The 25,453-nt window shown below is 38.7% G+C and overlaps 1 protein-coding gene across 2 annotated transcripts in view; it reads left to right on the top strand.

Moving 5' to 3' along the window:
* LOC119722870 (alpha-1,6-mannosylglycoprotein 6-beta-N-acetylglucosaminyltransferase A-like) overlaps positions 1 to 19,442 on the top strand; it is a 33,937-nt gene extending 14,495 nt beyond the window's left edge. For both annotated transcript variants that reach the window (XM_038193266.1, XM_038193265.1), the window contains exons 6-16: positions 4,050 to 4,220; positions 7,650 to 7,819; positions 8,982 to 9,116; positions 9,798 to 9,931; positions 10,674 to 10,795; positions 12,784 to 12,954; positions 13,654 to 13,800; positions 14,218 to 14,412; positions 15,284 to 15,383; positions 15,774 to 15,831; positions 16,243 to 19,442. In XM_038193266.1, the coding sequence (XP_038049194.1) occupies positions 4,050 to 4,220; positions 7,650 to 7,819; positions 8,982 to 9,116; positions 9,798 to 9,931; positions 10,674 to 10,795; positions 12,784 to 12,954; positions 13,654 to 13,800; positions 14,218 to 14,412; positions 15,284 to 15,383; positions 15,774 to 15,831; positions 16,243 to 16,447 (1,608 nt within the window). In that variant the 3' untranslated portion in view covers positions 16,448 to 19,442. The remainder of the gene's footprint in view (positions 1 to 4,049; positions 4,221 to 7,649; positions 7,820 to 8,981; positions 9,117 to 9,797; positions 9,932 to 10,673; positions 10,796 to 12,783; positions 12,955 to 13,653; positions 13,801 to 14,217; positions 14,413 to 15,283; positions 15,384 to 15,773; positions 15,832 to 16,242) is intronic.
* The last annotated feature ends 6,011 nt before the right edge of the window (positions 19,443 to 25,453 follow it).

Here is a 25,453-nt window from a genome sequence, read left to right as displayed (position 1 = left end):
CAAAGCCTGATGTAAGTTTGGCTGTTAATGTACATGTACTTGTCTTGATTTTGAAATAACTCTTAGCTTTGCTCTACGTAAGTGTATGGTCAGGGAAATTAGTTAGGAAATCCTGTCCAAAGCATCTGTCAAGATTACCCGTAACAGAAAGCAGATGCTCCAACTTGTCAAGCTTTTGTCAGGCATAAGAAGCAATATTAAAAGTCTTGTGGGAGTATGGGGAAATCGTTAGGACTTCAATCAATTCTATGTATATTTGCTTCGGATTGGATTTAGATTTTAAGTAGAAATAAATCAAGATCAGCTTTACATGTGGGGAGTTCATTTGAGAAAAAATTGTGGAAGCTGAGGTGGGCAAACATGTTTTCAGTCCAAGGCAGTCTTAAAAGTAGCATTCAAGGAACTCCTGAAAAGTAGCATTTGTCTTGTTGCTATGTAGAAATTATCAAGCTTATTAGGAAATGATTTTCAAAAAAAGGCAAAATTCTGAGAAATTTGTGATGATTGGGAAATCTATTGAGAAAAGTTAAAAAATATTGAGAAAAGTTTGAAAATTGTAATTTTAAGCTAAGAAACTTTGAAATGAAAATGAAGCATCTACAAAAAAAGTTTGCTCACAATTTATTTTTATATTCTCAGGGTCTACATGTACACGAAGATAAATGTTCTTGGGGGGGGGGGGAGATGTGATTATTTTAAGGGGGGGGGTGGGCTAAAGCCTCTCAATCCCTTATTTAATGGTGCATTTCCCCTCTTGCAAATTCCCCTTTATATTGTTTTTCCTGCCCTACATACGCATATAATCCTGACAGGCGGCCTGTTTCGGCACGCTTTCCTTTTTCCTCGGAATGTAGGATGTGTTTGTTTGTGTTTCTCTCCTCTACCCACCCAGTACCGTTCCCCTCAGCTTTGTCAAAATACACCCCAGGCTGAGTGCACAGTGTCGTGCCAATGATCACGCTTCTATTCTTTACTTCAACATAGTATTAAAGCCTTCAGTCTGCCTACATAACTTCGGGAAAATCCATGCTTTTTTCATGCACGAATGCTTCGTTCAACCATTCTATTGGACTCTTCATTAACATTTAATGGTGCCCATATTGCGCAGCAAATCCCAAATTATATTATAGTGGTGTGCATTGGTTTGACGGCACTTGCTGTGAGGCATATATTACATGGAGGAATCATATTTCATGAACACCCGATTGAGTAATTGAACGTTGAAAAGGTTCAGCATTGTGAGCAATACGTACAGAACTTTTAGTACGGCTCATTAAAGATGTTTCATTCACCAGATAAAACAAAATTACAGTTAGACATTTTCCAAGCGTTTACCAATTTTTTTTTTGCGAAGAAATGGAAATGCACATTGATATTAAATATTAATGTACTTTTATGCATTTTTTAGTGCAAAGGAATTTTGCACTTGGCATGTGACCATGGGGACAGTTTTTGTGTCAAATTTCATGTCTGATGATGAACAGTCATTGGACTTCCATATAGATCTGCATTGGTATAAATCCTTTAGAATTCCCATTTCATAAAAAGTTTTTATGTATACATACATGTACATGTGTACGAACGTACATGTAAAGTGAAGATGCTTCATACATGTCATATGTACATGTAGCACTGGTACAATGTAGATGATAAAATATGAAAAGTATTGACAAATAAAGATGCCAGTTCTCACCATGATATAGCCAAGCTTTTGGTTTACTACATGTACACCTTCAGGGCTGTTCGTGTGGGTAGCATGACATGTACATTCACTGTGTGGACTTCCGAACAAAAGAGGTCCACATAAACCAGGTAGAGGCGATGTTGTGTGCAAGTCCACACAGTGTTTCCCCATTTCTGGGAAACAGGTCTAGAGGCATTTTTGGGTTAGGTTTATCAGTGGCAAAATGAAGAGAAACACTAAAGGGGATCATAGAAAAAAAAATTGAGTTGAAAGAGTTTTCATAGTTTGAGAAAATGAGTTTTTTTCACTGGTTTTTCTTAACTACATGAAACCAAGGGAATTAATGCCCACACTTGGTGTGTAACGTTAACATGTGTGTATGTACATGTGTGTTTGTTTTAATTTGGAAAATTACATATTCCATAATTATCTCCTGTTGGGGAATTATATTGTCGTCATTAAAATTGGTTTTCTGAGAGAAATATGCATGTACCGGTACTACATGTATGTATGAATATATGAATTTGTTTTTATATAAAAAAAAATACAAAGATGCAAGCTGCAGATTTTTTATTTGCATAGGATGCGTGGAAATTTGTCCGGGAAATGAAACTAAGCAGTTGCATACACAGGTCTATAATTGTCTGCCAACTTCCTGAACACATGTCTCTATTTTTTTGCCATCGGAATCATAAAGTGATGGATATCTAGAGGCACAGCTGTTTAATTGTATGAAGTGAAATTAACAATCTAGTCGACAATAGACTGCTCAATATCTCATATGGAGTTCCATTTACACGCGAAATTCTGGAGATTAAACGTCCGATTTTTGACAACTGTGTGGCCCTGACAGTGAAAAGAATAACAAAAAATGTGAAGGCTGAATCTTCACGCAAGCTTCAATCAAACAAAAGCAATGTTCGATTGATTAAATTGTTTTCAGAAAGTTTGAGCAGTTTCTTTTCAATACATGGTTTACATTGCAGCATCTCTGAAGTGCAGGCTTTTGGTCAACAGGGACATGCGTTGCATAGACCTCTCGTGTATTAATTGTTACTGAAGTAAATGAATAAAACACACCTCAAACATGGCGGCTGAATGCATACAGTCTATAAAAGTCATGGACGTTGGTCTCTTCCCTTCTGTGGTGATGATTTGTTACTTAAACTACATACATGTATGCTTCTCTGAAGGATGTTTTCCTTCATCATACAATCGACTCTCCTTTCCTGAAACTTTAAAGCTTCATCTCATCTTTTATTCCCCTCCCCCTCCTCTCTGTATTTTCAGAGCCAGTAAATTTAGAGCTGTGGCAGAGTCAATCACAAGTCGAATCACATGTCACTCACAAGTCAAATTATGAGTCGAGTCACAAGAAACAGGCGATAAGGAATGACAAAGGAATGCCCCTTGCCACGGGTAATTTCAACAGCTCGTGACTTGACTTGCGACAGGATGACTTCTGATTAACTTGTGAGGACAAAACTGCATCTAAGAGCTATTTTTTCAAAAATGTTGTTCGTGTGAAATTCTGCGTCAGATTTTAGCATCAGAAAAAGTTGCTTAAGAATTAGCAAGTCTTCCTTTGGAATAGGTATACATACATGTAACCAGTCAACGCTGATTAATTATGCAAGACAACTGCATCTTGACCTCTAGATTTGACCAGTCAGTGAGCGCTTTCTATATCGAGTCTTCGGTCTTTCACCGTTGTTACGTCGTAGACATGGATAAAAAATACACCTAGACACAGCAACGAAGGATGTTGTCATTATTATGTTACGCGACACTGCATTACAAAACACTGCATTCGATCACAGTTTTAGCCCTGATTTGGGAATGAAATGACGTCACAGTTTAGTAAAGTTGACTCCGATTGGCAGAGGTGCGAGATCGCAAAAATCTGCATGCTTTGTCATATCAGACGTTATACAGGAGGCTTGGCTCCGTGGATAACGGGTGATACTCAGACTGACATGTAACTGAGTCATTCTATCAAATTGAGCATTTTTCATGTCCCTGTTACATGTACCTTGGTACTTCGTAATTTGTCACTCTAGTATCATTGAGAATATGACTTCATATAGTTTTTGTTTGTTGGATAGGTAGTTTGCTATTCATAATCACTGTTTGAGGACGACTGAATTAAGGAATGCATCAGAATTACAACATCATAGATGTCAGATGTAACAGGGACAGGAAAAAGTGGGCCCCAAATTTATACATGTAAATTGACCCCGGTTCTTCTGATTTTATTGTCTAGTTACTGTGTTTCAGACTCTGTAAGTATGATACAAAAATTTCTAGGTTCAATTTTTGGCATTTTTAAATTTTATTTTAAAAACCTTTCCAATGCATGTATCAGGCAATGGTCAGAACGGACAAGCAAGGCCTGATGAACATCTTGAACAAGGCCAACGCGGTCAAGCTGGAGTGGGTCAAGCTCCGCATTGACCGCATGTGGGAGGACAAATGGATCCCCGCGATCGAGGCGCTGCAAACGAAGCAGAACCTGACCAACAGCGAACAGAAAAAGGTAAATACTACGCTGTGTCTGAATACCTTGCTGTTACATGCGAGTCTATGGGGAATGGCTGCAGCCGTTTCCCATAGGTGCATGTGTAGTTACAAGTCATAGCCATGTCATTCAGACACAGCCATATGTCTATTTAAAACTAAAAGCGTTGAGTCCCAGTTGTGCATGCAGGGATTGCGCGCTCGAGAAATTGTTACAAGGGAATGCATTGTAAGTGTAGGCACAACGTGGGAATAACAAGTGTGGTGCACAATTCTAGTACGACTTTGGACAAACAAGGAATTTACCTCGCAACAAATAGTTTAATCTCAAACAGAATTATCAAGATAACTGGTTAATTGATGACATAGGGCTTTCATGCATGTGTTTAAATGCCTTAATCTTGAATATTTGTTTATGTTGGTGGTCATTTTGCATGCACGTATTCCCAACTGTCTAATAATATGTTGATATTTATGACAGATGCTAGTGATAAACGTAAGTTCAGACAAAACTATCAAAAAAAATATTAAAAAATATAATGCTGTCAAAATTACAGATTTCAGAAAACTATGACCAAAAAGTCTAACGATCCAAAAACCTGTTTATGCTAGTTTCGTGTATTGACAGTTGTAGACTGCATTGTGTTTTCTTTATGTACACAGCATGGTCTTCTAGTAAATGCCGAAAGCATCATTGGTACTTGTGAGTTATATTGTCGCATTCAAGACTTCCGCATCACTAAAATTAAAACAGCTTCATTTATATGTTCTGCTGCGTTTGTACTACTTTGCAGTCTTTGTGTACGTAGCATACATGTAGTCATCTACAACATGCCAACTCTGTTGTGTGTAAAGTTCTGTGAGTTGTCTTGTCACATTTTAAACGCCAGCTTCGTTGGGAATTCCCCTTGCTTCTAATTTATTATCTGCCATGATTGCAAAGACTTTACTAACTTTGTGCGTCAACGCAAGAGGGAATATTGCATCCAACCGTTTCTTGTGAATCTTATCCCTTCTTATCTCTGAAAAATGTCTTCTTTAATTCTTGATAATTTTTTTTTTTCTCTCTGACGTTTCTGTCAAGGACATCAAATGATTGTACAGAAATTGTATTAAAGTAATAAAAATATTAAACAAGGAAAGGTAGGATTTTCCCGCATTAATTTACAACACTCAATACTGGTATGTAACATTCAAACTGGTGCCTTAGACACTACCATAAGAATAGTGGTAGAAAGAGCAAGGTACCACACTTATGACTTATGGCATTTGAAAACAGAAACTACATTACAAAACGTCATGCCAATAACTCTGTTTCCAAAACATAACACAGCTGTAGAAAAATCTACCCAGTGTTGTAAGTAATCATTGTTGCTCTAACAGACAATTTAATCTCACATTTTATGATGAGTACTTTATACATTTCAAAGTACATAGACATACCGGTGCCAATCAAATACAAGTGCCCACAAGCATTCACAAATGTTTGTTTTTTTGGAAAGTGTTGCTGGTTTACAGTATGCTGGTCCGTGCATAGCAGGGTCTTTTGTACTGCTGATCTTTAGCATTTGCATTGAAAAAATCATGACTTATGGACTTCTCAATACGCATTGCTTAATGGTTTCTGACTAAATTGGTTGCCATGGTATCGCGGCAATGGCACTGTAATTACGGTGCTGTTCTGTTGTCGGCTTTTTGTGTGGAGCGCTGAACCATATTTAATAATTAAACTACATGTATTTGTATTTATAATGCTTCTATTAAAAAACAAAAATAATTAAAAATTCTGGGATAATAGGTTTACTAACCTTCTGATAAATACATTTTATGTTTTGTTTTCGCTGCATCTGTTTAAAATATAACTGGTGAAGGGGCATTTCTGTGACTTTGTATTTCTTTCCGTTTTGAAATATGCTGCTTTATGTATTTAAAGCCATTTTTCTGTACTTGCATTGATTGTATTGTACATCATGTACATGTACATGTACATGTACAGTATGTACTTCTATCTTGTAATATTTCCTTCAATGTTCTAAATAATTTCTCATTTCTAATATCTGAGAGAAGACAATTAAAACTGACAGTATTATTGGTTCCCCTGTAAACTGCTCGCTTCAACATAAACAGTGTATAATCAACGATATGAATACATTACAAAATATTTATCCTTCTAGCTTCAATTATTGTTCTTTCTTTTTTCAAAGGAGCAGGGACATTGCGGTGTGTTATTAGAAGTGGTCATGTGTGTTAATAATTAATTTTTTTTGTCGTGGGTAATGAAAGTGGAAGAAGGCCTTGTGTATTGCCCTCAAGCCTTTGTTGCTTACTGTAAAGTAATTTCTTTCAACAGGGAATAGATTGTAAGAGTGTATTATTTTTTTTTGAGCAGTGACGTCTGTTTTTTTTCCCGGCCTTTCGTTTCCAACAATGAAATTTAATTACGAAGTGATCATGAAACTGCCAAATTAAGGATGGGCACAAAACCTATAGAAAACTGTACAGAATGAAAGAATATGGCAAAAGGAAATCATGACATTTTGTATCAATTGCCTTTTTATGCATGAAAGAACCTCCGACTGATTACGTCGAGATGGGAAATTTCCAAACAGGATGCAATTTTTCTTTTATCCCATGCAATTCCTGGTGGCGGGGATTTCTGCGGCTTTGATCCTTTTAAGAGTTGGAAAGCTACAAATTTAAAATAGCAAGACTGGTAATCGCATTACTCCATGAAAATCCTGGATGTGAGCTAAAAGTCAGATTAGGAAAGGAAAAAAAAGATCTGTACCAAAATAAACCCCCACCCACTTTGAATTTTGAAGTGAGAAACTTCCATTTTTTTTTTTTTTTTGAGGGGGATAAACCTCTCTTCGTGAAATTTTTTTTTGCGTCACTTCTGATGTCAGAAGGGATTCAGAATTGCATTGAAATCAATGTACATGTATACTATAGAGTAATATTCAACCACAAATCAATGAATGTAATGATTTTTTGGTATGAGCTTGACGCAGACACTTTTGGAGCTAGAGGGGATTTAATTATCATTTTGATAAGATGAAACATCTCTCTGAAATTTATGTCCCAAAATCACTTTCAGAAATTTCATCAGGTGATGGCGTAATGAAGTCTTGATGCAGTTGCTCATATCTTGTGAACCGTTACTCACTGAACTGGGGAAACTGCCCTATGTATTACTCCCTGTACCGCCCCAAACTGCCCTGCCTATTGCTCACTGTGGTGCCCCAAACCACCCTGCCTATTACTCCCTGTACTGCCCCAAACCGCCCTGCCTGTTACTCACTGTAGTCCCCCAAGCTGACACCTCAAACATTGCTGCAATGCGAATGGTGTATATTTAGCCCCAACTCAAGTCAAGCGCAAACCAGACGTTTCACAATTCCTTTAACTCTCCTTGCTTTGTATAAATATCTGTTTTTCTTCTGGCCAGATTTTGGTTCACATGGGTTTACTAACCAAAGAGTCGGGGTTCAAGATCGCGGAGAACGCATTCTCCGGCGGACCCCTGGGGGAGCTCGTCCAATGGAGTGACATCATCGCGTCCCTTTACATCCTGGGACATGACCTAGAGGTTTCCGTCATGTATTCATCTTTGAAAAGGTAACAATCAGCTCATACTTGTTTCAGACAGAGTCAAGAAAATTGGGTCTTGATTGGGCTCTAGTATGTAGATTGGAAACTCTCTCGTAAAGAGTCGAGTTTTCGTAAACCATGATGAATTTCCATGAAAGTTTATCTCGGTGCTTCATTGACCAGTTAGCGCCTGATGACGTGTATAACCGCAACGGTTTTGCAGTATTCGGAACGGATGACAGATAAACACACAGGATGTGAGGTCGGAAATATCTGTCAGCGACCCGCTCGCAGCAAGCGGGGCCAGAAATATGAGTGCGCTGCCCGAGGGTGATGGCTTCAACCCGCCTGGCATGAGGTTGAGTGAAAAGTAATCCCTTGCCTCGTTCCATTCTTATCAAAATAATCCCGGCGTGAACTGGTTTAGAAGCACAGAGAATAAACTGCCAGATATAAGTCCTCCTGCAATTGCCTGAATTCAGGCTTTTTTCCAAATTGTGAAAAAAAAACATTGGCACCGTGTACATAAATACCTGTATTCCTCAAATTTCAAGCAAAAATATGAGCGTTATGTATTTAAATCCCAGCATTTCATAAAAAACAAGTCATTCAATCATGTACAGGTATTTACATGATTTAGATTTTTCCAAAGCAACAGTGCTTTAGACACAGTTTCTTTCATGTGACTGAGTACATGTACACGTACTTTCATCTCTAAACAAACACCACCATCTTGTTGTGGCATACTCTTGCCATTGGCGTGAACAATTATACGCACTTCCCTTAATCAGTACTGCAAATGTTCTCTGTATGATTTTTTTAATACAAACACAAAAAGACACGTTTAATATACAAAATGTAATATTGAGGTTTGAACGTGTGCACTTCAGCTAAAGAAATATTTGACCAAATATGAACAGTTGTTCATATTTGCAAGAGCGATAATGACAGAGAACGCCCATGTTAACACTGAGTGTGTGCATACATAGGATGATCTGCAGCTTTTCCCAGTCATGGAGTTGTATTGAGGCTGCCACGTACATTGTATCTAGTTCAGCTAAGGAAATTTGGACAAATATTAACAGTCAAGGTAAATTCTAATGTGAAAGGAAATTCCTGTTTCAACAGTGACTGTGAATAAAGGGAGGATGCAGCTAATTTGTAATATAATTTTGTCTTTTGTTGACAGCTTTCTGAAAGGCAAGGGGGTCGTCAGTCAGAGTTGTCCCATCGGAGGGGAACGCCCTTTTGACTTGGTCTACATCGACATTGTCGGCCTGAAACAATTCAAGAAGGCTGCGGGGCCGCTCTGGAAACAACTCAAGTAAGATCAGGTCCCCAATCCCAGGGATTGCTAACCAGAAAATAGTGCTTAGCTGGTGAATTTATATGCTAAGGGGAAGGGGTGCCACTAAGCATGCAATGATACTAAGCACATAAAATCCTTCTAAACTAAACAAATCCAAAACAGCAAAGCTATACTTAGTGGCAGCTTGTTCTCATGCAGTTGTAAAAGCGAAGATCTAGACAACAGCTCTAAACTAGAGATGCAGCCGTTTATAATACATTGGATTCCCAGCAGTTTTTGGCTTATAGCGCATTAAGTTGCTAAGCATTGTTGTCTGATTTAGCAGGGCCGTGAAATTGGGCCAAGGAGCCATGCTCACAGAGCGTCTACGCACAAAAGGTTTCTGTAAGTGAAAATAGGTTACTTGTTGCATTACTGGTTCGAATCTCATACAGCAACTTACGCTGCCATTAATGACTTTGGATGGAATAGGCTAGTGACCACAGCAGAGTCTGTCATCTAGTGACGAGAAGTTTACACAGGCAGTTGTGGGTCGACTCTCTTCGTAGTAAATTGGTGAATATTTTCTTACAACTCCTGAAAACCATCAAGTATTGTTGAAATCTACTTGTCAATGTAGGTAAAATGCAAAAGCAAACCTGATATTGAAAAGAATAATAGCCAAACCCTCTTCGATCTTTTTTTTTTCTTGTATAGCTGCATGCTGCGAGTGATAGATTCCTTCGGCACTGAACCAGCTTACAATATCCGAAGCTACTCCAAGAGGACGGGTCGCAAGACAGACTGGGGTGGCTGGGAACTGCTGCCTAAACAGTTCTTTACCATGTTCCGTAAGTTTTTATTCACAGGTGGTTATTGTAATTGCTACCAATAGAGGTGGGAACGATTGATTGATACATGGGTTACTGTACACGTTTTGGGTTCACTTTTTTTCCTGTCCCTGTTACATCTGACATCTATGATTTTTTTTTCATTTGATGCACTCCTTAATGCTGTCTTCCTCCAAGAGTGATTACGAATAGCAAACTACCTCACATGAGAAATTGTTTGAAGTCATTTTTAATGATTCTTGAATGACAAATTACAAAGTACCAAGGTAACAGGGACAGGAAAAAAAATGCCACACTTTGGACTCAGAATTATAGAATGACCCACATGTAAGTCTTTATCAGTGTATCGTAAAACATTGCTTGACAATACGATATTGATTATCGCCGGAGGCGAATGGAACACTGAATAATGTAGTGCATTTGCAGCATATGGAACACAGATGTGCTATGTTTTCCCGTTCCACGACAGCAAATGGATTAATAATTTATTTTTATGCAAAGTAGAGGCACAGTAAAGTATATACGGTGGTAACACTTCAAGCTGTTAGTCACTACATGTGCCTGCAAAGACATGTAGCAACATTTGTAATTACCCAGCAGCGTAATCCTTGCTGAAAGTGAAGATAGGACTGGTACCAAATAGCCTGTTAATTTATTCCACCTGAAATGGTTTTCAGATTCCCAGATTATCTTTTAAAGAACGTTTTTCATAGTGACATTTGTTTCCATTTTTGTTTTTCAGCCCACACCCCCGACAATTCCTTCATGGGTTTTGTCGTGGAGAGTAACAGACTTGCGATGGATGCTACCGTGAAACGGGACAACAAAGCCCTGGTTTACGGCAAGATGTCTTACATGTGGAAGGTAAAAACGGGTACATTTTCTGCCGTGCGTGCCCATTGTACCAGTGTGTCGTGTGCTCTGTCCATTCAACATATCACAGCATTCGCAACGCTTAAACTGGAATTCGCCGAACAAAATTAGAAGCCATTTTTTGCGGTGGTGCCACGCTCGTGCGCATGCCGCACGCATTCTTAATGACATGCCACGCGATTTCAGCCCAGAGTGTGTGCATATTACCTGAGTGCGACTTGCGCAAGCCTGGTGCCTTCTCACAAAGGAGCTGTCGCTGAATTAGTCTATAAGCCAGGAAGAAGGGACCATTTCAAACCTGCTGTCCAGATTCAACCGAACTAAATAATTTTAGATTTTGGTTTCAGACGGTCAAACTTTATATTAAATTTTTTATTGATTAGACCCTTAATTATTGCAGAACCCAAACTTAATTCAAATCTTTAGAATGATATAGTTTTGCATGACTTTATAGAACTCCAATCTGAAATGGTTGTGACTGATGAATCAACATGCGGAAATACATGTAGCTGTTCGTACATGTATTTCTGGTTGTTGCTAGACAGTCATTAGTTTGAGGATCAGAGCCACGGAACGAACGTCTGATATATTCGACCATGTAAATTTCAGCCAATCAGAGTGGTCTTTAGAAACTATGGCATCCTTTCGATCAGAAATGTGGACTCGGCTGTGGATTGGCCAATTGGATGCCATGTTTTTTTTTAATACAACGGGTTACGGAAGACCCGATAGAAGGTGCCCACTGAATGGTCAGGATCTCGAGGTCAAGACAAAGTCTTGTTTCGCATAATTAATCGCCAAATCTGCTCACATATCATAACTCTTCCTGTCCCAGAGGATATTCCATAGACTAGATAGTCATTAAGTCAAAGCCAGAAAGTGTGTAGAAAAATACAACATTGAAAAAAACATTATTTTCACAAAATGATAAATCGTCTGTATCCGTCTCCTTTGGCTCAGCTAATACCGGGACTTGGAAATAAAGAATCGTCAGAGGTAATAAGCAGTTTCTCTTCAAATCTCTGAGCTTGCATTGACTTCATTAATTCTCCAATCCTACCTTCATTTACCTTCATTTACATTCAACAAACACAACATGCATCTTGGATCATCTTAGTATTTGAAGGGGAATTCGGCATTAGCATTACAATCATGCAAAGGTTTGGGGAGTACTTGCAGTAGTTTTTAATTCTCTACTATTCAAACCTTAAGCTTGTAGTTGCCGGAATAGTTTAGCATCACAGGCAACTGTAGAACTACAGTGACTGTCATCTTTTGAGTGTGGGTTTTGCTAGTAAGGAAACTCCCGACGTTAATATATACACAATAGTGTGTGTTTTAACGTCGGGAAGTTATTTTCCTTTAAAGCAGAATAAAGATGGATTTGTTCTCAGATTTCTGCTCGCTGGATTTCCCTTTCCCCCCAAATTCCTACATCGCATATCACTTTGGGGGTAAACATTGCGGAACTTATTTTGTAGTCGATTTCAGGATGATTTGGAGAAATGGAGAACGGTGTGGATTCTATGCGCAAACAGTAGACAGTAGAGGGCGCTTTTCAACCACTTTCAAGAGCCCTGCGGATGGGATGTACCGTGTGCATGAACTGGTTCCCCCATGCCTTGCGCAAAGTTCACACGACTTAGTTTGTTCTGAATGTACACAAAGCCGTAGCATCTTTACATGAGCGCCAGGCGCAGGCGTCACCGGCAATGCATTCCAATGTCCCTCCCAGTGGTCCCCCCCAACTCTCCCTTTCTAACCATTGACGGGGTACTTGTGTACGAACCCTTTTTCAACTGGTCCCTGGATCCAAATATACCTGTAACAGCACACCCCTGCACCCGAGAATGGACGCATAGCTGCACTTCTGGCTTAGTATCCATCAACGTTCTCTCTCTTATTCACCTAAAGGGCAAATGTTTGCACATGGTCCATATGATGAAATGAATAACTGACATTTTTGCCCTTTTGTCCAGAATGCCAATGCCATGAAGTTTTTAGACATCATCAACCAGTATTTTGAGATCCATGCTACCGTTCACATTGACCAGAATCAGACGGAGGAAGTGGTAGCCGTGCCGTCTTATGTTCACAACCACGGCATCTTGATGGGACCGGATCTGCAGCAACTTCTTCAACAAACCAAGGTAGGCACAATCAGTGTTTGAGAATCAACCATTATTGGTGCTCAAGGCGCTACATCATTATTACCCTGCTCATTGGGCCAATGAAACATTCCTAACACCATCTCAGCTCCCTGGGGAGTATACAGCTCAATGCTGCCATTTCGGCATAAAGCAGCTAAAATCAACCACACTAACCATCTCTGCCCTCACAGGTACCCATTTACTCATGGGTGGAGAGAAGCAATGAGTGACAAAGTGCCTTGCCCAAGGGCACACGCACCATGACCCCAGGCTGGACTCCAACCCACAACCTGCACAACCCACAGACCACGAGTTCAATTTACATCCAGAGTTTATTTACTCTAAATTGAAACTCAAGTTTTGATTAAAGACATTCATCCATCGCACAAAACTCCAAAACTCTTGTCAACACACAAGACTTGGCAGTTAAGACACAAAGACCTAAAGCTTTCAATGAAATATATTTGGCTATTTCGGCAATTTGCCGAAGGAGCCTTTGATTTTTTTTCTTTTAGCTGTTCGGCAGTTCAGCCGAAACAGCTTTTGTTTTTGGTAAGATTCCCCCCCTTTTTTTTTTAGCTGTTTCAACAAGTCAGCCCAAACAGCCCTAGTGCTTCAAACATATTTCCGAAACAGCCCAGTGTCCTGTTAAAGAACAGACACTTATTCATGAGTTTTCTCTTGTACTTTTTCTTTCAGCTTTTCATTGGCCTCGGTTTCCCCTATGAAGGCCCAGCGCCCTTAGAGGCTATCGCCAACGGTTGTATATTCCTAAACCCCTCTTTCGATCCACCAAAGAGTAAAGTCAACACCAAGTTCTTCAAGAACAAGCCCACGGACAGAGAGGTTAGTTATACAGGCAGGGGTTGACAAATCTTTATGACTTTTGTTAAGCACATCAAGTTTGTTGAGCAGTAGCGTCTTCATTATTGGCCTATTTGTGATAGGGTAGACACAATAGGAGGGCGCTGTTTGATTTGGGTAAAGTCTTTTGTATTTACCCAAACCAAACAGCGCCCTCTATTGTGTCTGCTATATGTCAAATAGGCTAATAGCTGGCCATGGGGAATAATTCCAAGTACTGCAGGTAGATTTCTTCCTGGTAAACGTGGAGGGTCACTGGTGCCCAGGATCCATCAACTTCAAACAGCATGCATGATCCAGCAAAGTGCAAACATCCTTCCTATTGGTAGCAAATAGCGCCCTCTTGTTATTCATGCATAGAGTCCAACAAACCTTCTCCAATTTCACCCCAAACTGCAGCTGACATCTCAACACCCGTATGCTGAGGTGTACATTGGCAAGCCCCACGTCCAGACCATCGACATACAGAACTTCTCTGCCCTGCAAGCCACGGTGGAGGCAATCAGCCAGTCAGATGCTCCGGCCCCGTACCTACCCTATGAGTTCCAGTGTGAAGGCATGCTACAGAGGCTTAGTGTCTATATAGAAAACCAGGTAATTGTCTCCAAGTCTCAATGACTTTTGGCAGTGGTTTCACTGGGGGTTTAGCAAACTTTGTCTTTGGATCATCAGTCCATCACAAATCCTAACAAGTCCATCATAAGCCCATCACAAATCCTTACAAGTCCATCATAAATCCTCACAAGTCCTTCACATGGCTATCACAGGTCAATCACAAGACCTCACAAGGCCCCACAAGTCCATAACAAGTCTATCACAAGTACTCATAAGTCTATCACAAGTTCTCAAATGTCTATCACAAGTCTATCACAAGTCCATCACAAGCCCTCACAAGTCCATCACAAGTTCATCAAAAGTCCATCACAAGTCCTCACAAGTCCATCACAAGTCCTAACAAGTCCATCACAAGCCCTTACAAGTCTATCACAAGTCCATCACAAGTCCATCACAAGTCCTAACAAGTCCATCACAAGCCCTCACAAGTCCATCACAAGTCCTCACATGTCCTCACAAGTCCATCACAAGTCCTCAAAAGTCCATCACAAGTCCTCACAATTACTCAAGTCCTCAAAAGTATTAACAAGTCCTCACAAGTCCTAACGATTCCCTACAAGTCCTCACAAGTCCCCCAGTCTCAAGTGAATTCAAGTCACAAGCATTTCACATGAACTGTGACTAAAGCAGTCCTGATGTCATTGTTCATCCCGTGTTTCTTGTGACTTGACTTGTGAAAGCTCTTGTGATTTACTTTTGAGCAGACTTGGAATAGACTTGTGATGGACTAAACTAAGACTCTGATCTCTGGTCACCAGAAGCCCTGCATATTGTAATGTACAGCAGGGAGTCAGTACGTCGGATAATAATTTTTGACCCAATGACTAACCACACTTTGCTTACCTTGCAGGATTTCTGCAGTCGCCCCAAGTCCTGGCCGCCAAAGTCTGCCATGCACATCAGAACAAGTGACATCAATGAATCCTGCAGCAAACGATGCATGAAAGATGGTAAGTCACTGTCCTTATGGACTTCTTGTGTAACATTTTTCAAATGGCGAGGTCGGTGTGATCCCTGGCTACATGGCATGTACGGGTATATGGCTTCTGACTAGCGCCCCTTGAACAATGACATTGACAAATTAGGGAACCGCCAACATAGGGCTGGATAGCTCAGTTGGTGAAGCAGGTCGCAGGTTCAAACCCGCTCTTGCCAATTTCTTAACTTTAAAAAACAGTAATATTTTTCAATGTCATTCAAAGAAACTTTGCAGAAAGGGGACATCTGGATACTCACTTCGTTTGAAACGCTTATTTCAGTTGTATAATGAATGCTAAGCTGGAGCATTATATGGCTTGTACACTTTTTCATTGATTGAGTTTCTCTTTTTTCCTTCCCAGATTTAATATGCGAACCAGCATGGTTTCATCTCCTGAACTACAAAGATGTTTTAGAAAAGTAAGTTAATCCATGAAAGAGGATCAAGATTTTAACTTCATGAATTTAAAGTAGGCTAGCAAAAGATTTTCAGCCTTACTTTTTGACCCTACTTGTAATTTGTGATCTGAATTATGATGACTTGCAGTTGGATTGTATTTAAGTGACTACTGATTGAGTTATGATTGACCTGCGATTGACTTATGATTGACTACTGATTCGACTACTGACTTGACTTGTGATTGACTACTGACTTGACTTATGATTGACTGCTGACTAGACCACTGACTTGACTACTGACTTGACTTATGATTTAGTTGCGATTGACTACTGACTTGACTACTGACGTGACTTTGTACTGAATATGACCACATACAATTTCCCAAAACAACCATTAACTACTCTTGCTATGTTTTTCCTATCCCTATTCAGAAGGTTTGGCATGTCGTGTTCCTCATCAGAACAGATAGAGGAAGTCTATGTCCCCGCTATCAACCCAGTCCGTTCCTCTTGCAAGACCCAGTCCAAACCTCTCCTATACAGCTGTGCCAGTCAAGACACGGAACTCAGACGGATATGTCCGTGTAGGACCTACATCAAGGGACAAGTGGCCTTATGTCGAGAATGCATTTTATGATGAATGAAATCGTATGTACGTGTTTGTGTTTCGTGAGTGTACTTGGGAAAAGACTGTTGGGAATTAAACAGGATGGAGAATGCTTATCTATCACTGCATCACTGTCTAGAGGCGCTCCAAACCACATCATCCTGAAGATTGGAATTTAGTTCATGAGAAGCACAACTGCACTAGTAAGCAGGTCAGGGGTTCAATGATTGCCAATGTTTACATGTCTGTCTGGGCGTGTTCATCTATTCAAACCTTGGACGAAAAATTCCAGAGAACAAAAGAGAACAATATCGTCCACGATTCCCAGCATACGTCCGCGATTGGAGTCGTGCACAAAACCTATGGGAGTCTTCCTCAAAAGTTAAGAGTACAAACAAAAGAGGGACAATAGGACGTCCACGATCGACGGTGTAAACACGCTTAGCTGGGTGTGTGTGTGCGTTCAACCCTCTGATCACGTATTGCCCTGTGAAGCCGCCTGGTCTCCTATAGGAAGACATTTTTGACAAATGCAAATGTTGCTGTGATCTAAAGACTTAATCAGAATTTACAAATACACCACGCAGGGAAACTGACTAGGAACATTATAATAATTGTTCGAACAATTATAAGTCAGTTTCCCTTTGTGGTTCAATGAAAAAGTTATGATAAAAAAGCCGTATCCTCTCTGATTGATCTCCGTTTGCTATTTCCCAGGTTTGCAGCATTGCTAATGTTGCTAGCTTCGTGACTTTGGGCGTGATCCCTGGCTGCATGGCATTTATGGGTTAATGGCTTCTGACTAGCGCCCTTCTGACTAACGTCTTGACAAAGAAATTGACAAATTTGGGAACTGCCAACATAAGGCTGGATAGCTCAGTTGGTAGAGCACCGGAACGGTACTCACAGAGGTTCAAACCCCGTTCCAATCATTTACTTTGTTCAAATTTAAAACAATAATTACAAATCAAACATGCATTTGGACAGTTTTGCATCCAGTAACATTCGATACACAATCAATCAATCATAACCAGAAACAAATCCTGTTAGTTGAGTGGCCTTAACGCACCACAACTTGTTAAAGAAAACGGCACATTCCACAATGTCATATTATTCCGTATTAGTGAAAGCGCCGATGATCTTCACGGCTTTCCCCATTTTTTGATAAACAGAGCTGAAACTATCCTATAAATAAATGGAATTTGTGTACATATTTGTATAAAAAATATAAATGTACGAATTCTGTACCTTCGGACAAGATTGATCCTTTCTTTTGATCAAAAAGTAAATGCAAAAGATGTAATTAAGATATTTTGTATCATCTGTGCTGTAAGTTAAAAAAAGACCACTGAGTATTTTTTGAAAATTTTGGTTCATTGTTTTTTTTATTGAAATATGTGTGTTAGCTTTGATTTTCCCAGTGCTTGTTATTTAAAACAAAACAAAATGTGATTGAAATATATCAAATATATTTATTGTGATTTAATTACTATAATTTTTGTACCCTTAATTATTTCTCATATTCCAATATAAAAATGTGGTTGTATCAGTTTAAAGTTATGGGAAAGAACTGTACAGAATAAACCAAAATTTTGCATAAAATTGTGTGAAACTGTAAGTTACCTCCTAACACAGGAAGCGCTATGCTCATGTTGCTGCTTTTTAGAAGACTGACTGTTCTCGACCAAAATATTCTTATTGGCAGAACTTCCAGTCATTTTTTTTTAGTGACACATCCTTCACATTTAGTATTATCTCGTTGAAGTAAGCAGAAGTGGGAATTATTAACATTCATGTTTTCATTGTCACATTCTGAAGTGTTCACAGTGGAAACAAAATCTCATGATTTGTTGATCTTGATATCTACAGACCACTTCATGTCCCTCCTGTAACTTAACTTATCATTACTGACTTAATGAACTAATAACTTAATGAATTATTGATTTGATTTTAAAGTTAAATAACAACGGATAACAAAAGGGAGATGCATAATCAATTGTATGTTTTATCTTTCAACAAGGTACGGTAGTGTACTGTGCGGTTGCATTTCCGTTCAACTTTTGTTTTTAAATTGGCCATGTTTCTGCACCAAATGTAATGATTAATATGAATCTGAATTGAATATGAATATAAATATTTTCATTTGGAAACGATTTTATTTTTACATGTAGATTGTTTCGTATAGCATTTCTTTTGGTATTTTTTTCCCCAAGGAACATTGTATATAGAAAACAGCATATTAAGACGGAGAGAAACTAAAAAAATACCCTTATGCCGCTTTATTTTTGAGCTGATTTTTTTTTATCAAGAAAAAGGACCACCGTGTTGTTTTATTTTCGAAAAGAAGTAATATTAGTTGACATTCCAACGTTTGTTTATGTGCAGTAATGGTTGTTTGTAATTTTAATTAATTAAGAAAACGTACCTTTGACCAATTCAAATTACTTTATTTGCCGACGGGTTGTTTTAATAGCAGTTGCGTTATTTTTGTGATGATTTATTTCCATATGCAAAAGCAAATTTGAAGTTGCCGAGATTTCATTTCAGCAAATTTAGTTCATTGGTTTATTAATGATTAGTTTTATTTTGATTTTAATTTTTTATTTCAAGTTTTATTTTAATGATTTTTGTGTTTTTTTGTAAGAGGTAAGGGTTGCGAGGTCTCGACGCAAATTATTTCGGGAGAGTTTCTCGCAAACTTTCCCTCCTTTCACCAAAAGTTCAGGGGAACCTATTTTTTTCCACCTGGGAATATTAATTCGAGACTAGGTATTTTGTTACACGCCAAATTGCTAGAATTCCGATTTCAATTTCAAATGAAATATCGATGTTACCTTATGTTTTTGTGAGAGCAGTCAGATACTGTCTGTGTGTGACGTCAATTTAGGTCGACCGATTAAATTTTTTTTTAAATTTTTGTTTGGCCTAACCGTCTTGTTTGTCGTAAGATTAAATAAGGAAAAGCTTCGAGAGGTAAAGCTGCGTTATAATTTGATATTGACAAATAAAAAGCTGGAATATCGAAGATGTTTGCGTCTGTGATTGTCACTTCCGACTTCATTCTTCTTCTTTTTTTGAGTATCCTCTTCGTTTGACGTGCCGTAGATGTCACACGTTTCCAGTGATTCCAAAATTGTTTCTCGAAATAGTGTTGTACGATTTTTGCACATCTCGGTTTATGGCTTGACCTCAGGCCCGTGCCGGGGGAGGGCGGGGGAGGCGTATCGCTGATTGCGAACGCACCCCCCCCCCCCCCCACAAAACCCATTCTTTTCAGCAAGTGCAAGTCTCTACAATTTTTCCCCAAGGTAAAGTAGCTCAAAGATTGTGATCGCTCAGCTATTTCACCATGTCACGTGGCGCACGTACATCCGGCCTCACCCTTACAAACTTGCTTTCCAGCATATGTCCAAAGCTTCTGCCCCCCCCCCCCCTAACTGCCGCTCATAATATAACTGACATTTTTTTTCAAAAACTTCATTTCCATTGCACTTATTAATCATTTTGTAGGGAACTCTCTGCGTGAATCGAGACTATCACATACCGGGGTTTTGTCGCTTTTAGGGGAGTGTTATGACGCAGAAAATACACGATTTTTCTCTTTAATTGTCCCTTGGGTTATTTTAAAGATCACTACAGATCAATAGGTGCCTTGGGCTGTTCCTTAGTTATGGTAATTATTCATTGTGCGTTTAACCTTCGGGTGTTTAAGTCTAGAGAAAAAAAGGCTGAATGACAGAATAATGAAGAAATGTCAAAGTTGTTTATCCATTCATCGGCTAGTAGAGTGCCCGGGGTTTGGCAAACGATGATGGATGTCGAGTAGGGAAATTGGCAAGTAGTTAAAGGGTATTAGTTTCATTTTATGGGATTGAATGTGTAGGGGAAAACCCCCGCAAGTAACTGATTGGCACTACTTTATAGGGTGATGGTGCTGAACTCCCATCACCTTTTTGTTTTGTCTTCGTTCTTTCCTGTATACGTGTTATAGATTGATGTCATAATGACGTCACAATTTTGTAATATCTTTGGACGAGGGTGCATGTTTGTACAAAGTTTCATCTTCAGTGACCCGTTAGGAAGAAATCCCGTTTGATTTGATATTCACGCTTCTTTTGGTACATGTATTTGAACTCACCTAATTGACTCCAGAAGTAGGTTGATTTGATACCTAGTGACATCATCATGACGTCACACGTGTATGCAGACCTCGCTGTCACTGAGGATTGATGTCCAAACGCAGGGTGATGGGGCGTGACACTATTTCTTGAACGTTGTTGAAAGTTATGAAATTCACTGTTAAAATGACAGAAATGATGAATCTCGAATTAATTTATCATTTGAAGCATTTTTATCATTGACCCAAGGCAGTGAAAACAACATATTTTCTTCTAATTACTGAAACATTTATTTGTATTTATTGATTAGTTTTGAAAGTCACAGCATATAATAACAAAATTAATGTTGATGAAAGGGCCTATCAACATTTGTCCAAAATCAGATTTGAAATAAAAAAGAATATTTTCAGACAGTTCTTAGAATTCATTCCGGTCTGATGATGTCATCATTTGAAAACTTTGCAAATTAATTTGTAACTCCCCAAAGAATGCTTGCTGGAAATGTAAGCAAAAATTTGGAAAATGCTTTTCAAACAAGCAAATCACAAGAGCGCGACCATTCAAGTGATGACGTAATCATGACGTCTTTGTGTTGAGCGTTCCAGACTGAACATGTACATAAGATTATTTTATTACAATAAAATCAGTGGTTCCATTTTCGAGTTAAATTATTTACTTTGTCCTTGCCTTGCCCAAGGCAATATTTTATCACCTCACGAAACGCTCAAACACTCAATTCAGTTCATAAGTTAAAAATGAGAGTACAATTTTTGACCTGAAATCGATTGTAACTTACTACATGAGACGTCATGATGACGTCACAAAACAAATTCCACATTTTTGGACAAGGATTCATGTTTGTACAAGGTTTCATCTTCACTCCCTTGAACTGTTTGGAAGAAATTACGTTTGTTTTAATATTAATCCCTTAATTCTTCGTTCGTTGGCTCCTGCCATTGAATATTTTATTTTCTCAAAAAAGAACAACATACTTTTTACAACACGGAGGGGGAGGCCTGTTGAAAATGAGATGGTGAGTTGTCCACAACTCTTTGCTGAAAACGCTTTCAAGCCAATTATTCGTCCTGCTTTATACTCATGAATATTAACATATTGTTGCTGACTCGGCAAATGTAGGCCTATTCATGGCAAACATGCTCTCCATTTTGAAGCGCATTTCTCGTGCTACGGAGCTATACTCAACAATAGAACAATTAGTATCGGTAAACCTCAATATGGAGTTTGAGCATATAACGTCCTTGGAGTTTATGCGACATATGCATATCGCTAAAATACATTTATATATATATATATCGTTTTGTCGTTGCATGGGCATATGAGTTAACGACCGCGTTAAAGTCCGCGTCCCAACACCATGTCTTTGTTTCAAAGACAAACGCAAACCACTATTTTTACACTGTTACGAAAGTACCGAGAAATCAGACCTGGGTAATTTTAAGAGGTGCGCGTTTTGTTGTCCAAAATCGCAAGGTTTCTCCATGCTAGAAGAAACCACGCACCTGAAATGCAAACACAAATACTAAAGAGGAAACAGTCCGTACACTTGGGAGAACACTTCAAACGGGCTGTTTCTTTTCAACTTTGCATCACCGGAAGAAAAGCCAAATCTCGGAGGAATCATTCTAATGAACCACCCATTTCTTATTCTTAAAAGTTACCAGGCAACATTTCTCATGAGACCAATAACTCCCGCTCAACAACTTAGCTACATCAATCTTTAATTATTCCCTAGGGTACCTGGCAAATCCCTGTCCTGCGTCCGACCATAGCTGTGGGCGTGAGCGGAATAGTAATCCGCCGCTTTTTTTCTTGCAAAATTGCAAGCAGTTAAATCTCCCCGACTGCAACAAATTGCTCGAAAAGACTGAGCAAAAAAAAGAAAGAAAGACGTAATTGGTGACAATTTATTTCTCCGAAGAGGCCTTTAATTAATTACTGTGTACTATATTTTTTCAGTGTAAGATATACAAAAACAATTTTCGTTTAAATTGCAGCGTCCAATAAACTTATGGATCTCTCAAGATGAATATAATCGTCTCAAATATATTCTGTAGAGTAGTGTGTTGGACCTTGAATACACATTATTAGTATTATGTTACTACTATAGTAGTAACATAATTACGCATAATTTTTCCCAATAGAGTCGGCCAAATTGAATTAAAAGTGGGGGAAAACATCTTATTTTTTGGAACTTGCGAAGAGAAATGAAAACAAGTTAATTCCTAATTAATTCCAGTCTGCTTTAATGAAACAATTTTAATTTGTAATTTTAAAATTACCAAAAGTGCACGTGCACCGTAACTCGGAAGCCTGAAGAGAAAGAGAAAGGCAATGGACAGAGGAACGGTCGTGAGAAACGAATCCTGAAAACCATCATGTCAGGTTGAAGTCCTAAAGACGTTTACGTCTTAACAACCAATGACAAGTGTTTCGTCAGAGTTAAAGACTGCGCGCCACTTCCAATTCCTGAGAATTCATTAGCCTATTTCCGGCCGTTGTCAGTTGTGCCTTTTCACATTATGCCATTTTACGTATGGCGTGTCGTTTCAAGAAAGTCATGTTATGAATATATCGCTTTTCAAAATAGTGATTTACACCTGACAGAAATAAGCTGCATTGAATTTCATCTGCTGGATCAGAATTGGGGAAGATGTGGTACATTCTGTCAAGGAATGGCTTCAAAAAACACTGCAGATAAGCCGCGCAATCTTGATCCTACCAAAGCCGCATACTTATTGAACGAAAGGTGAGTATTAAGCGGTCTCAGCCCTGTTCCTACGCCGTGGGATCACCGCAGGCGATTCGCCATCCAGCGCCGGTCACTCACGGTGAAACCGTAGACGAGAGAACTGTGGAAAAATAATATTATACCCAAATTGGAAACCATTAAAACAAACGTGTTTTTCATTTTTGCATTTGCGGATTCGGCCCTAGAGATTGAGCAGGCATAGGTGGAAACTCTATGATGATGTTCACTGTATTTTTTCTCTTACAAATCGGCCCTAAATGCTTCTGCTCACTAAGGGATTGTGCATAGCCTTTATGCCCGGCAGGAAAAACGTTCTCTTAAACGAATGTTTTGCTTCAAGGGTCGGCAGTACCAGGGTATATATTCCCACTCTGTACCAAAACAGTTTACACATTTTGTGTTAATATACCTCTTTTTCAAGCATAATTGTATGTGGGTTGTGGTTTTTGTTACACAAAATTACGTAGGCCTACTATCAAGCTGTAAATCTATACAGGGCGAGTAAAAAAGCGTGGCCGTACTAGAAAAAAGATATTGAAAACAATATGTGGCTCGCTCCATTTAATAAAAATAACAAAGGGATAAAGTACATATGTTATTGGCTAGTAACTGTGGAAATTTCACGTAATTTGCGTGAAATTCCAAACTTATGTATATTGTAATAAAAAAAAAAAGATCATTTGAGCTGTCTTCCACCGATCATTTACTGTTCTACAAACTGATGAATACCCATTAGATACAATGAATCATGGACGTTTTCTCGCGTCAATGAATGAACGAAAACTTGCAAAGGAAAACAGACAAAAATCGCCATCAGTATTTCAGGGAAAATAAACAGTTGACTTATTCCTAATATTCAAAACACAAATTCTGACAGTAAAAATAATGTTTCAGTCTTGACTCAAAAGATTAAAAATCTCGTTTTTATTTGAATGCCTGTGTGTAATCTGTAATTCTCACTCAGCTCAATAACTTCCAATGGCATTCCACGGACAACTATACAAATGGGTCATTTTAGTAAAACATGCATAACTTCTGATAGCATGGATCAATTTCAGTATTTTTTTTGTTAGATGAGTGCAAGAACATGCTCTTTTAAGACATACTTCATGGGTTTATTAAATTTGATTGCTTTTAAGAAAAAAACAAATCATTAATCCGGGTCACTTTCTTTTTGACTCACCCTGTATATGAAATGCACTTCCTTTTGTAGTTTCTTAGAGCAAAAGAAAGTATCTTTTTGCATAATGACCTTATACCAAGGAGCAGAAACATTAGATAACTTGAACAAGACAAAGAAATGGGGAACAAAGCACAGTGATAACGTCGAATATAAATTATGAGGTAATATATTACTCCATCGAAATGTCTTTTACCAAAAGTACGTCTATACAATGTATCCTGTATGAAATCAGTCATTATCTCAAACTGTCGGAGAAAGTGTACGGGACTGGTCAAACTCATTATTCTGTTTTTCTCTAATACTGTAATACATCCGGTCCTACCTTTGTAAAATCGTCTTGATGACATACTCGGGAAAGATTTCGTTTCACTGATTAGGCCGACAATTCTCTGCATATCCTTCGAGTTTGACTCTTTTTTTTTTTACCCCGCGGCAAATATTACTGTCTTCTAAAAGGTCCGATGTGATTTATTGCTTGATGGTTTATATGTGTCTGGAACATTTTGAGCCCACCTTATGTTAAAATAAAGAACGGTGGAATACTGGCACAGAGTTCATCTACGGGTATCGCAGTGCACCGTGGTTAATTTTACCCAAGAAAGGGTGAAAACTGCAACTACCCCAAATTGGGTTGTTCTATAACCAATTGTTTGGGTTATAATTTCTGTTAAATTCAACCAAATCCTGCTGTCATTCCAGACCTTGTATGACTACAACTTTTGGTTGAATTTCAACAGAAATTCTAACCAAACAATAGGTAAAAGAATAACCCAGTTTTGGTTAGTTGCATTTTTCACCCTTTCTTAGGTCTAATTAACTCACCCAATTTTTCGGTGTACGATTAGGAGCAAATCAAATCTCTCGTCTAAAGAAATTTGATCGACAATACATGTTTGAAAAGCGGGAGGCGTGGGGGGGGGGGGCTAAAATGATTACTTCTAAATAGTGGCATTATATAGAGCAAA

Source organism: Patiria miniata, unplaced genomic scaffold, assembly GCF_015706575.1.
Source record: "Patiria miniata isolate m_02_andy unplaced genomic scaffold, ASM1570657v1 HiC_scaffold_16, whole genome shotgun sequence".
In the NCBI taxonomy this organism is placed as follows: Eukaryota; Metazoa; Echinodermata; class Asteroidea; order Valvatida; family Asterinidae; genus Patiria; species Patiria miniata.
Note: the sequence above shows the minus strand (reverse complement) of the source record. Positions and strands in the feature narration are given on the sequence as shown.